The 14,555-nt window shown below is 40.8% G+C and overlaps 1 protein-coding gene across 5 annotated transcripts in view; it reads right to left on the reverse strand.

The window, feature by feature from the left end:
- The window catches only part of CARMIL1 (capping protein regulator and myosin 1 linker 1), a 189,726-nt gene that overhangs the window by 19,450 nt on the left and 155,721 nt on the right, over positions 1-14,555 (reverse strand). For 3 of the 5 annotated variants that reach the window (XM_036398468.1, XM_036398461.1, XM_054514012.1), the window contains 3 exons: positions 8,098-8,115; positions 4,117-4,183; positions 3,602-3,798 (listed from right to left, as the gene is read on the reverse strand). In XM_036398468.1, coding sequence (XP_036254361.1) covers positions 3,602-3,798; positions 4,117-4,183; positions 8,098-8,115 — 282 coding nt within the window. The remainder of the gene's footprint in view (positions 1-3,601; positions 3,799-4,116; positions 4,184-8,097; positions 8,116-14,555) is intronic. The other 2 variants (XM_036398485.1, XM_036398501.2) reach the window with 1 other exon arrangement.

Below are 14,555 nucleotides of genomic sequence, written 5' to 3' on the forward strand. Positions count from 1 at the left end.
GTGGTGACCTGAAGAGAAAGTATTTTCAACAGCCAGTTGTTTCCCTATTTGGAGAAAAACCTGGATTTTGGACTTAGAGATTTAGAAACAGAGCTCCAGCAGGCTAACAGAGCCTTTTATAATTCATTCAGACTAGCACTTCTAAAAGCAGAGACTCTAAATACAGAATCAGGTGTTTCATTTCAGGAACCAAACACAGACTTTTGCTCAATGTCTGAAAACAACAAACTTGCTCCCCATCTTTGATTTCAATGCCCCCATTTTGAATATGGGTGACCTCAGGCATATAAACCAGGCTGGCTTTGAAATACCTCCCAACCACAAAGGCCCTGTGAAGATTAGCTGGTGACTCTGCAGCCTCCTGGGAGGATTTCTCATGTGGTCTAGCTCCTGTACCTGGCTTTGATATGGAAAAGCTCTATTACCAGTAAAGACACTTCCTTTAATTCAAATGCCACATGGAAACCTTTTAGATGACTACAGAGGACTCCCCAAGACCCAACCCATTTGTACTCTCGGTAGTGCTAGGGACCAGGACAAAATAACAGGGTTTGTAATTTGAAACAATTCAAATCAAGGAATCTCCTAGTTGCCACTATAACTCAAGAGTAATCCCAGCTTCTCTTCTGATGTGGAATACAAACTTTCTACGTTTCAATACTCTTAAAAGCTGCTATTAATATCAAATCCAGTCTCATTAAGTCAGGAAAGTGGGTTTCATATGAACCATGCTTTGACAGAGCCATGAAACTTTTAACTTTCCATTCCTGAACCCTGTTATTTTTGTTATCAAAGATAACAGTTAATATTTTATTGACACCTGCTGTAGCAATCTAATACTGATTTGAAAGGAGCCCACCTGGTAATGACTCCTTTGCTGCCAGCCAAACTGGCAACAGATTTTCTATGAAGAACAGTTCTAGTCTAAATTAGCAAAATGATTTAGCAGATTTTCAACTTTGGTATGTTCTGTAGCAAGCTTGCTGAGCTGGAGCCTCTCAGAGTGGGCAGGGGTGCACATGCCTTCATCTGGGTTGGTCTCAGTGACAAACCCCTTATCACCAGCATCTCAAACACAACACAAAATAAAAGCGAATGATGCATTTTAGCAGAAATGAGAAACCACTTCATATTGATACTATAGTCCTCCAGGTAGTAGGGATAAATATGAAAGTATCAAAAGCAAGAGGATCTCCTGAAGGGGAGCTAATTCCAGGATCCAATGATCTACAGCAAATGAGAAGATCTACCTCATAAAGAGAAAATAATTTGCATATGAAACAGTAGCAAGTTCCTAAAAATTAACAAAATATGTACAGAAGTGTTGAGGGTGTAATAAGGTCCTTAAGGTACAGGATATTCTTATAGCTGTTATTGTAACACCTTCTGGTACCAGCATTAACTGTAAGACTGAGCTCTGGTTTGTGTTTTACCCTCCTAACTCTTTAAAAAAAAAAGTGTTAAGCCTTCATTTGTCCTTTTTTATCTCTTTTCTAAGCTTAAGTTTAAAAGCAAGCATGTTTCTTTGTTAAGGAAAAAAATGGCTTTGAAGCAGAAATAAGTAAGATGAATCACAAACGCTTTCATACATTAGAGATTCAACCTCCTTTGCTGTACTAAATCTTCACACATGAAGGAAGAACTCATGAGGTTAGGATCTCACAAAAATCTAAATTATAAACAACTGTTTTATCATTTTGCTTCAAAGTTAACGCTACTTGAGACTGGATGGCTTTGAGTTTTTCTTTCCCCCCCCCCCTAAACATTCATTCCAGTAGAAACTCTGACAAAACTATAAATCTTTCTTCTGCCCACCCACCCAACTCAAGTTAAAAGTTTGTTGCTCTTTTTTCTCCATTTTCTCCTTTCTTTTCTTACATTTTTCAGCTTCCAAAGAACAAATCTGTTTTGCAGCAAAACCAGAGAAGTACAGCTATGATCATCTGAGACCCCTTGAATTACTAAATACAGATAATGGGAACAGCAAACAACCCAACAGAGCTGCTTTAAGTGGCAGAAAAGGTCAAGATTTTGCCTCTCACAATTCAAGTGCTTTCCCTAAGCACTGCTTTCTGTATTCTTGAAGTGGCAAAACCAGCAGCAAATCAACTCTGCAAGCAAAGTCCACTCATGACTCTGACCTCCAAAAGCTGGCTGTTTTATTTTCAGAAGCATCAAAACAAACATCTTAAAGTCTTTCAAAAATTTGTTTGGACTCATTTTGAGAACTAGTAAGGAACTAAGTGGTTCATAAAAACAAGACAGGGACATAGGAGTTTAACTAAAAAATCTCCTTTCAATTTCTGCAACTAAATAAACTCCCAATTTCCTAATTAATTCAATATGGATGAGCATTCCACAACACTGCACTATCCTGGGAAGTAAGACTTGTCTACGAGGAGCGACCTTTTTGCTGCTATTGAAGAAGACACTGCATGTGCTAGTTCCAGGCCTGGTAATGAAGAACCTGCCCCTCCCACACCCCCATTCCTTGCACCTCCCTGTGCTGATGGCACAGGACATGCTGAGCTTGGAAGCAACTGGGAAAACATGTGCATTCTGCAGCAGTGGAACTGGGAGAGTAAACACAGATGTGTTTTCACTACATGGAGACAAATCCATTCTTCTGCTACCTCTAGCCTCCCCAGTGAAGCACAAGGGAATGGAAAGTTGGCTTGAATATTCCCTTTGCTTGAATGTTTCTCCCTTTCCAAGTGGTACAAAAAGCACTCCACTATCTTTCCCAGCATTAGGGAAATTTCCAAGGATCCTCTCAATTGGAAATCCTCAGGAAGCAGAAGAGGCCATAGGCATTTATTGTGAGGCAGCCTGACACAGAGAGGCAACAGCTGCCCCTTGATGGGGCTACTTATCATATCAGCTGTGCCCTGTTGTTGTGAGATAACTCTGTAACTCCTCCAGATCTGTCCTCACATACCCTGAGGACACACCATCACAGAAATAAATCTTTACTGACGCCCCGTGTGCCAAGGAAATGGAGCTGTGGGAACTCCATGCACGTATAGTGAGTTCACACCAATGCCTTTCGTGAACAGACAGTGCTCTTCTGTTTTGCCTTTCTAAGGCAGGCTCCAGCATGAAAAGCAGATCTGTGACTATGCAGATTTGCTGGCCCAAACACCATCTTCAGTTTAGGAGCTGTGGGAAGCTGGATGTCACAGAGCAGCTCCTCTGAGAGCTGAGAGAAAGAAGGATTCATGCCAAGTTACCACATCTTAATGCAGGCAGAAAAAAGGATTACGACTTAACAAACCCTTGCAATATAATTGAAAAGTCTCATGATATTTTGTGCATTTCCTGTGAAAGCTCCAAGCACCTCCAGAAACTGCCTCCATGAAAAAAAACCAAAAGCAAAATAAAAAAGGATAAAACATATCCTGGATTTAGGCTGTGTCAAACAAGACAAAAAGCTTGTAATAGGGATAGCACACTGAAAGACATGAATACCGGAAGAAAAATTAAGTAGTTGCTTATGGCTTTTATACCTTCAGCCATTGTCCTCATTACACTGCAAGACCTGACTCATGGCAAAAAGCAATCAACACACGACATTGCCAGCAATATTTTAATATAGACTCACTGCTGCTTGGCTGGGCTGCTGCTTTTTATTCCTTTTGGGCCTTAATTTTGTAAAGTGTTCCAGTTTCCTTCCTTCTTCTGATGGCAGCTCTGAAATGAATCCAGAAGTTCGTTTGTCTGGCCTGCTGGAAGGAAATGGTGGGTCTTCTATATGGATAGGTACTTCTTCCAGTGCTTTATCTAGATCAAATTCCATTTCTAAGAGAAATCAAAACTTTCTAATTAGATTTAACATGATATTTAAAACAAAAGACGATGCCATTCCTCTTTTTGGTGGCAAATAATTATAAGCACATTCAGGGAAATTAGCCACAACATTTCTGTGAGCAGAGAGAGCACTGTGAGCCACTATTTACTATCAAACACATTAGCAGAGTCCCAAAACAAAGCAGCCAGTGTGGGCCACAAATGCAATCCAGAGGGAGGGAGAATCACCTGTGTTATTCAATCAAGAATCATCTAGAACCACCTCAGGCAAGCAAAGAAACAAAATGGTTTTAAGGAATTCTCACTTACCAAAAGCTCTGGACACTGGCCGGAGCATTCTACTGTGGATGCTTTTCCTTTTTGATTTAGGAGTCATCTATCAACACAAAACAAAATAACAATTACTTTAGGGGACAAAAGAAATGACAACAAAACAGTTTTTGAAGCCTATGAACCATTTAAAGATCTGATTTGATTTAACACCAGAAGGGAATGGGGCTTTTCCTCCCTCTCTCATACATTCAGAACTTTTTTAAATTTGTATTTTAACTGACTTTGAACAGAACCAGGGAGGTAGTTCATTTTTCCCATTAAAAGTGCAGGCTGCACACAGGATGATCACTGAAATTGTCCAAGCATTAAATCTTTGATCTCCATCTGTAAAACCAGGGAACTATTAAAATCTCACCTCTGCAGAGATCACGAGGGACTCATTTAAGATTTAATTACTTTGTCCAACACTGCAGTTAATGACAATACCAGGAATAATCTACCCCTTGTTCTAGCTTTTATTTTTGATACAAAACACAGTTCTTCCGTTCATTTGTTAGTGGTATGTCACTGGGAATCAATGCTTCTGGACATCACCACGCAGCTCACCAAACTTCCCTAGGAAAATGAGCTTTGGAGAATACAGCCCTTCTTCAAAAAACAAAACCACCATGTTAGCAGTATCTGTAGCAAACACATGACTTCCTTGGACTTAACATAGATTGAGAAGAGGTGGAAAGTTCAGCATATGTTCAACACAGTCACTGAATTACTGCTACCAGCCTTCTGATCTTCATGTTGCCAAAAAATGTAATACAATGCCTTAAGAGTGCAAACACCCAGACTTAAGACTCAAGTTTGCTCTTTTTGGAAGAAAGTTGTCTGTCTTGTCTTGACTGAAGCCTTCTGAAAGTTTGCATGACGAGAAAGACAGTTTTGCTACAGGAAATGGATGCATTACCAATTCCAAACCTCTTAACATAGCTCAGCATTGTCAGACTTTTTGTTTAAAAATTGAACTGCAGGTTTTCTCAAGATTTAATTTAAAATCACTCAGGTTCTATAAAGATGGGCTCCTTTTGTGGTAGAGTTGTACATGCTGGCTTTAGTGATGTCCATATATGTCCATTAACCTGCTAGTCTTGAAGCCTAGTGACTTCAAATCTAGAGGATTCAAATTCTTTTATGGCTTACCACTCATTAACAGAATTGCTAATGAAGGTTAGGAGTATCAATTTTAATCAACCAGAAAAAACATAGTAGGCATTAATATTTCAGACAAATCATGAACTGTTTAGGGCAGACATTTGCTGGTTTTTATGCATGGAAAGTTCAGTGCACAGACTCACATGGGCTGAATTCATATTCCCAAAGTAGTCCCGAGGATCATTACACCACTATTCATATGCTCAGGGTTATGACAGATTTTTTTGTGACAGGACAGCTATTACCCGTGTTCTCAAGACCAGAAAAGGACTTGAAGACTACAGAGTGGGCAATGATAGCACTGCCTGGGCAATAAATAAATAAATAAATAAATGAAATAAATAAATAAATGGGCAATAAATAAATAAATAAATAGATAAATAAACCAGAGCTCTGGTTTTATTGACATGTACATTGTTGGGGAAAAAAAAGATACCTTCAGCTGTTGCAGGTTTCCACTTCCACATTTGACAACCATCAGTAAATGACACAATAGTTTCAAGATGAGCCAGGAAGTAGTTTGCCACCTGAGCAGACACACTCTGACACTAATGAGCAGGTTCACAGTTACCAATAAATTAAATGCACTGGATTGGATGGAGAGTGGCTGGAGAGGTGCTGAATTTTTTCAGCCACAACTGCAGTGGACCGTGCAAGAGGTAGGCAGCTGGGCAGCCTCTGAATTGCACATCTCAACAGCTGTCCATCCATCCCCCAAAACTGAAACAACCATAGCATTCACACCTCACATAAGAAAGAGCTGAAGCAGCTCAGCATATGGGGGACAGCAATCACAAGTTACTACCAGTAGTCCTGGTTTCATTTCCAGACACAGCCCATTTCTCTTGTGACAGTATATTCACACACATTTGGGTCTGTTTCCTGGGTTTTTTTTGGGTGGTGTGACTGGAAGTTACATTTAGTAGATACAGCAACTCCTGTGCTAAAGAAGACCAGAAGGGAGGACAGAAAACACTGATGGAAGAGCTCTGGTCACTCAGTAGCTGCACAGCCACGGGCAGTGTTCTGAGTGCATGAACACCGACAAGCTGAGAGCTGCCTCGGCCCAGGGCACCAATGCAAAGCAGCACAGGGCAAGTTTTGAGGTTCCTGTGCAAGGACTGGAATGCTCCACATTCCAACAGCCAGGAACAGAATGATTTCATTTTACTTCCCAGACAAGAAAGTGCCCCCAGATGACCCTGCAGAGCTGGTGCTGATGACCATAAGCCAGTCTCTGCTGTAACTTACTGTCAGCTTGGCATGATCCATCAGCAGCTTGGTTGCTGGGGATAAAGGCAGAGGGATAGAGATGCTTCCCATTTGCTTTAACAGCATGAATAACAGCTCCACATACACTTTTATTTGAAAACCTTCTGTTTTCTAGCCTGTTTAGGAAGTGCACAGATGAAAGGCTTCTTGCCAAGTGAACTTTCTAGATCACACGCAGAGCAAAATGGGTCAAAGCATTAATTTAAATAGGCCAGTGTGCTCTTTTACAAAATATTAGGCTTAATCTCTGCTTAACATCTCAGCCACCACACAGTCTGCTACAGCAGCAGCACACATGTCATTGCTAGAGGAGATATCTGAACTCCCCAGCCTGACTCCCGTTTCCTATATTTCATGGAAGCAGTTCAGCTTTAGTAGAAGCACATCTTCTGTCTCCTCACTACCTCTGGCCCCACAAGCACAACGTGGCTCTCTCTCTTTATGCCTCCCTTGTGGCCTTTACAAAGGAATAGCTGTTAGTATCACCTCCTCTCATACACAACTTCCACAGACTTTCCATTCTAGCACACCACCTCCTGAATTCTTCCTTGTTTTGCCTACTTTTCCATAAGCACATTGTAGGCTGCTTGGCAGAACAGACAGAAATATTAACTTCATCGCTAGAATTTGAGAGGATCTCAGGAGATGGTTCCATGAATGTGCCCTTCTGCAGTAGATGTGGGCCAGCAGATCTCTACCACACTTCCAAATAAGGGCTTATTAACACACTGTCATGTGTCCTTGCTAACTTTAAGCTCCCAGGATCTCTTCCCCTGATCACTTTTCCAGTTTCCTCCCTTCTGACTGCCTTCCTCACAAAACTGTCTGAGCTCTCTGGAGTTTTCTGAAATTGTATTACCAGCTGTGGAAGAACACTAGTACCTTGGGAATTAAAAACAACAACTGAAATTGTTCTGTTTTGAATGCTAGAAAACAATGTACTTTCAGAAACAGAATCTCAGATATTCTCTTTGTTTATACAGATAATTGAAATTACTCTCAGTGCCAAGGGATATGCTTATTTCCATGTTTTTCTCCTCCTACTTCAAAGTAATTCATATTCAATCCTATTAGATACAGAGATGCTCTGTGACCCTCCTGTCACTTCCCTTTCAGAAGATTTCAAACAAACTAATGAACAACTTGCTGCTCCCTCTTGAAATTTATCTCCCCAACCGGACTCCCTTCAACATATGGGTTTTCAGCTTTGAGAACATGTCTCATTAAGCAGTATGATGCTTGAATATAAAACCAACTCAACAGATTTTCCTTCTGAGCAGTAATATTTGTGCTTATGCCTCCAACATCAGCATTCTGCTTTGGTTTGGTCTTAAAACCAAGGGATCCCTTAAATTCAGATGCTACATTAGCTGAACCTTTTTGTAAATCCAACTCATTCCTGAATCACTGCCTATTTCATTTGTAGGTGCAGATGGATGACACTACAGTCTCCCAGGAGACTCTCAAGGCAGTACAGAGGCAAATGGAGCACAAAAACATAAACAAGTAGGCCAGAAACAGCAGAGCTAAAAAAATACTTACACTTGTACAGCAGAGAGTCTCCATGCAGCAAAAAAGAAAGAAAAAAGAATATGAATGGGGAAGACAAAGCAATAGCAGTTCTCAGGAAAGGAGGGAAAACCAGGAATCACCAAAATAAAGAAAACTAAAGCCAAAACACTTGGAAGTCTTAGCAGGAAAGGTGACATGCAAGAATGAGGTAAAAATCCCTTGTATTTGGAAGTGCTAGACAAATTTGTTTTTCCAGAGGATAACCAGAGAAATAGGTGCTCTCTCATTTGATCTACATTGGGACAAATTAAGGTTTTCTGACATTTGTTTCCAATATAAGGCACTCGCCAATGGTGCCAACCTGCCACCTGCTGTCCCCATTTTTCCATTTTGCTGGCACCAGTAGCAAAAAAATCCCAAGTAATTCTCCTACTTCCTAGTCTGAAAGAAGATTCTGAATTAAAAAATGCCAGTTTGTTGTGGTGTGCAAGCAAGCAAGGAAAATAAAACAAAGCTTCTCTTGAAGGAATGAAAAAGGATGGAAGTCTGTTCTGCGGTTTAAATAAATCTAAACTAAAGGCAACAGTGTTTCTCCTTCCCATAAGGAAGTTTAGAGGCACAGACTTTCAAGCACTTTTGGCATATGAGAAAGGTGCTGTTTCATGACTGAAGCAAAACCTTTTCTCTTTCCTTCAAAAATTATAAGCAAAAAAAGGAAGCAGCGCAGCCATCACAGGAAATGAAGCAATCCCAAATGCCATATCCCATCTCTTCCATGGCTCAAGACCAACCATGCTCCTCCCAAATTTAGGGTTAGAAAAAACAATTATTAGAAGTGTGCTTTTGTTTTCAAGTTGGATGGGACCTGCTGCTATTACAACACTGCAGGTATTAGCAGAATGTGGCAGAAGTAGTCATGGTCTGGATTAAGCATCTTGTCAAGAAAGTGCTGCATGTTCTCGAACCCAGCTCCTCTCCTTTATTTTCCTGCTGTCCTCAGGGTCAGTTGTTTGTTTGTTGGGGTTTAGCCTCTGGGTTTTGGGGGGTTTTTTGTCTTTATTTTCTTTTACCTTCAGAAACTTTGGCTTTATGTAAAAGTTCTCAGCTAGCAGTGATTCCGGCAAACCACCTCATCACTCTCCATATGTATGCTATCCCTGCACACATACACTCTCATTCAATTTCACTGTCAGAATCTATGTTCTTTCTTCTCTTGCCCATCTTCTACACTACCAATCACTACAGCTGCTCTGAGATTGCTGGAGAGACTGCAGAACCAATTGACAAATATCTCAAAAACTGATACAATCTTTAAAAAAGTGCTCCTGCACACTTCAAGAAATAAACCTGCCACTGATTCTCTTTCAGACAGCATTTGTGGCAGTAGTCCAGCATTTTCTGTGTATTTAATGCACAGACAGGAAAGTTATTTGTATTATATATGCAGCTGGAAATGTGACTAGGAGCAAAGTGCAAAGTAACATACATAAATAGAAGCAGTCCCAGGATCTGAGGGAGTTTACAGTCTATGGTCCTGATCCAACAAGGGCTCATGGAAAACTCCTGCCTTCCACAGTTCAGTGATCTCCCGACTACTGAGGCACTTAAAAGGTGCCAAATACCTTGTGGGTAGGGAGTCAGGAAGGAGAAGAGGTGCAGCAGGCAACAGGTTAGAGGAGGAAGCACCATTAAGCAAAGCAAAGACAGAGGGACTTGCCTGAAGCCACCAAGGAATTTGGCTGCTCTGCAGGGAACCTAATGCCAGTCTTCAGACCCCTGAAGCACTACAGACCATGAGGCCTCTCAACCTTTCCCCCCTCTGTTTGCTCTCAGCATAATTGCAATATGAAGTGGTCTGCCTCACAGTGTACATGGACCATCCCCAAAGATGAAATATCAACCCACAACCAAAAATCCCAAGAAAATTAAACCCAAACAAAATCAGAAACTGCATTCTAGGAATGTGCCAATGAGGTTTGAGATGTCATAAAAATATTTCAAAGGAATTTTACAGAACATATTTATCCAATGCTATACCATTTCAGCTGTATGCGTTTTGTGGAGTATACCTTTTTAAGAAAGAATTATAAGAAAACAAAGCATTTTATCACAAGTCCTGTTGTTTTCTTTTGCTGTAAGGAATTCTGACCTGTAAAGCTGCCATGACAGCAGTTCAGTCAATCAACATTTGCCACGCTTCCTTTAGTCTCCTAACTACCTCTGATAGTGTCTCACATCTGTTGTCTCATTAAAAAAAAAAAAAATTCTTAACAAAGCAGAGCAGCAAATTGACCAGTTCTGGGTTTTGCATGTGACATCTTTGGACATGCAGGTATCTCACCATCTGTATAGAAAACCTTAGGAACTAGGAAGTTGCTATTGCTTACTTCAACTACAAAAGATTTTGTGATGTGATTTCCAGGGTGAAACCCCCCATGTGGCTTCTGAAAACCAGTGACGCACTTCTCACTTGCAGTGACAATAACCTGAGCCACTGTCCTCAGAATCTGCCCCTTGAGTGCCATTGTCCTTGGAAAGTTAAATGCAATGCTAAAATCTGTGACACCTAATGGACTATTTCTCAGTAGACAGAAGAGCAATGCCCCTCACAGTCCTGAATGTAGGGGCCATGATCTTTTGTATCAGCATATCAGTCCTTACCTTCATATTTCAGAGTTCTGTACTCTAAAATATGATTGATAGATAGACAGACAGAGTAAATAGTGTAAATAAATATGGCATACAAAATAATCCATATGTGAGTTTCAGGAGTATGTTTACTTGTCTTCCCTCCCTGAAGAGCTGAATTTCTAGAGAAGGACCTATGGGTTCAGTATTAATTCAATTAGTCTCATAGAAACCACCCTGACCTTTAGAATTACTTTGTACAGAAATATTTTCTGAAAGAAAAGGAGTAGCACTGCAGTAAGATAAGCTCAGTAGATTTGCCCTTGAGCTTGTTATATTTCACTAGCCAAGGAACCTTTGCTTTTCTGCTTGCTGAGATGTGGCGCATGTACTCTGATATTTCATCAGGCATTTCAGTATTTTCTTTTAATTAATAATTCTGCACTTGCATCTTTTGAGTCATGTAAAATTCCTGCTAATAAACATTCCTGCATAAAACCAACCAAAGCTTTCAGTATGAAGAGTGAAAAATCAGATACAAATTAAACTGAGTGGTTCCTAAAATTACTAAACCAAATGTTTAATTCCATGTTCTGAATTAGTATCCTGCAAGGAATTCGTGCCTGCAACTACCACCTGCAAAAGAAAAAGCAAGTCTCCATAGCATCAGTTTTGCTTTCTATTTGCTCATAAAGAGGTTAACATCTTCTACAGTACCTGGGCTTCAAGATGATCCAAGAGGATGGTTCCAACTACATTACTTTTGCTTTTATAGTTATTTTAGTTAAAAACTAAGCGCAGGGCAGAGAGCTGCTAGCACAAACTATATCTTCAAGTCACCACAACCTGCTTGCTTGTCATTGTTTATTACCTTCAGCTGGCAAAAGCTGACCCAAAATTTACTTTGTTCATGACCTAATCTTCCATACAGTAAGAATAAAAAGCTCTTAAACTTGGCAAACATGCAGGGGTGGACAGCTATTCAAGATAGCCTTAGGCAGTCCTTTAACAGCTACCATATGTATCAGGTGCCCTGGGCAAGAACATCATTAAAGCAGCTCAGAGGCACTGTACTCCTGAATGGGTGTTCAAGCCAGGAAAAACAGGGCTTAGGGCAACTTCATCTAGCAAAGGCTGCTCCTGCCCACGGCAGGAACTTGGAACTAGTGAATCTTTAAAGGTCTCTTCCAACAGAAACCATTTGATGATTTTATGAAAAGAACTGCTGTAGCTGTCTGCCCTAGAGCTTCCAGCACTGAGAACCAGCACAACTTCTGCATCTCTCCTTCCATCCAACAACCTGAACAGCTACCAAAAGGATAAGCAGTCATCCAGACAAAAAACTACCAGTCATCTTTCCACTGTTGCCAAGCCCTGTGTGGGCAGATGATGCATTGCTTGTGGTGGCATTTGACAGGGGAAATGCCCTGGAGGGGCAAGTGGACTCCATGCTCAGAATTATGATGGGAAGTTTTACTCTTGAAAACCCAGGCATACTTGAGCTGTTGTTATTTTCTCACAGAGAATACTGCTTCAGACATCTCTCCAGCATGCACAATAAATCTTTGTACCCCTCAGACATTTTGAAATATACTTTAATGAACTGAAACATTAAAAAAACCTCTCAACTTTCTGAATTTTAAGTCCTGCCTATACTTTATCAAGTTATCTTCCTTTCCTATTGAAAACAGGAAATATCTTGACAGGCAACTAGCAAATATTCTAAGACTCTGCATGAGAAACTGAAATACTTGAATAGAATATTTGACTTTCTTCTATAAAACAAACTGATAGAAAGTGCCAATCATTATTTACCCAAGAGAGGATGGCAAAACTCAAAAGCTGACCTATGCAGTGATGACACTAAAGTATGACCTAATTTAAATAATGCTGCTTGGTCAGACAGTCATGGGGCAGCACGTGAGCCTAGGAGAGACAGAAACACAGTGAAAGGATTGGAAGATGCCTACCCTGCAAAGCAGGGCTGCTCACCACAAGCATGGAATTAAATGCTGATTGTATAGACACAAACTTCCCAGGAGTATCTAAATACCATGGTATTGGAAATGACTCATAGATAAACTGTAGCAGATAAAATGAGGTTCTGATCAACTTTGAGTGAAACCAACCTGACTTTTCTATCACTTTGTTCGTCTCTCATTTTTTTCTTTTCATTTTCTTTAATATCTGCATACTTGAACATTCTTTCACCTGTTTAAGTGCTTTTGGTTTCAAATTAGTATTCCAGTCCTGCCACTACTGACCTCGAAAATTCACACTAACTTGATCTAACATGAGATACAATCTCACTCCAAAGACAGATGCACCACTTTGTAATGAGGCTTTAGCTGACCTGAATAACATCCAAAGAAAGTATGTTTTCCTCTAAGTTCTCCTCTAGTCTAACAAAAGATGTTTTGAGAGGAAGCCTGATACATTTATGAATAAAGCTGTGTGATGCAGTTGTCAATGACAGCAGTGATGAGACTTGATGACTTGGAAGCTCTCTTCTGACCTTTTGGCAGTATGCATGCTTGATTTTATTTATTTATTTTGAAGTTCCTATTCTGGTAACCCAGCTCATCCTAACCTACTTTACCTTGACAAAATATAGCAAAGCCTAATGGTACTCTGTAACTGCCTACCCTAACACAGACTTTATCTCCCCTCTTCCTGTGAGGAAGTATTCTTTATCCCTGCAAGATGAAATATCAGTGTTGCAGAGCAAAATGTGGCAAGCCTCATGTTCTTCTGGGTGAAGCAAGAAGCGTGAAGCACTCTTAGTGAGACAGACTCATGCTTGTGCTATTTTCAGTAAGCTCTCCAGATTTCAGAGTAAACAAGATTTCCCCAGACAACACAGATTAAGTGCCTCATGCCAACTTGTTCATCTGAGATGCTGGAAGAATCAAAAAAGCAGCAGAAAGGACCACACAACCTATACAGAAAACTCCTCAGCCATTTGAGAAGGTCAACTTGCCAGATGCTAATTGAATTGTGACACATCATGACTGCAGAGAGATGTGTGCTACAGAAATAGCATTATCACAGGTTATTCTCATGCTGCTTGCTGTCATGCCTCTGCCAAAGGCTTCAGAGCAGAGATTTTGGCAAGAACTACTCCAAAGGAGCTCCTGATCTACCAGGCAAATAACAAGAAGATTCTTATAAGCAGAGTCTGTGGGAAGATGACTCTATATCTGTTTGTGCTGAACATCAACTGACTCCATGGTTCTGCTGGCAAAAGGGACCACATGAGTGCTCCCTGACCCAACCTGTGCAAAAGGGGCTTACCCCCATAACCTCTTGACTCTACCTGAAGCAGGTGGGTGAGTTCTGGGGTGATTCAGCTGCTGGCTTGAATGGGCAAGCAAATGCAGGTAGGGACAGTCACCTCTCCCCCAGGTGGTGGCTGGGTGTCCATAAGCAGGCTGTGACAGCCTATGACAGCCAGTTGGTGCCTGCTGAGATGCCTGTGCTGGCAGCCTGGGCATTCAAATTTTTGTCTGCAGAGTGGCAAATGGTTGGATTGAGCAGCCAGGAGTGGCACTACCCACAGACTGCACAGCTGCACATTCAAGACCTTTCTGTCCACCACAGACAAACCTCTTAGTAGTAGAAGAACTTAAAATCCCTGCAGAGAAGTTCAGCTCTCAAGACCAGTGCTTCAGTGAATGGTTTGTTACTGAACTCTCCTCTCCATGTGGCTTTTTCATGACACATGAAGTAAACCAATGGAAACTCAGCATCAATAAGACAATTACTGCCACAAAGGATGTAAGTGCTTTCTTGTTCCCAGCTGGGAACAAGTTCATTTTCTTCCAAGCATCTGGTACAGTGCTGTGTTTTGGATTTAGTAC

This window comes from Molothrus ater, chromosome 1 (assembly GCF_012460135.2).
Source record: "Molothrus ater isolate BHLD 08-10-18 breed brown headed cowbird chromosome 1, BPBGC_Mater_1.1, whole genome shotgun sequence".
Classification (NCBI taxonomy): domain Eukaryota; kingdom Metazoa; phylum Chordata; class Aves; order Passeriformes; family Icteridae; genus Molothrus; species Molothrus ater.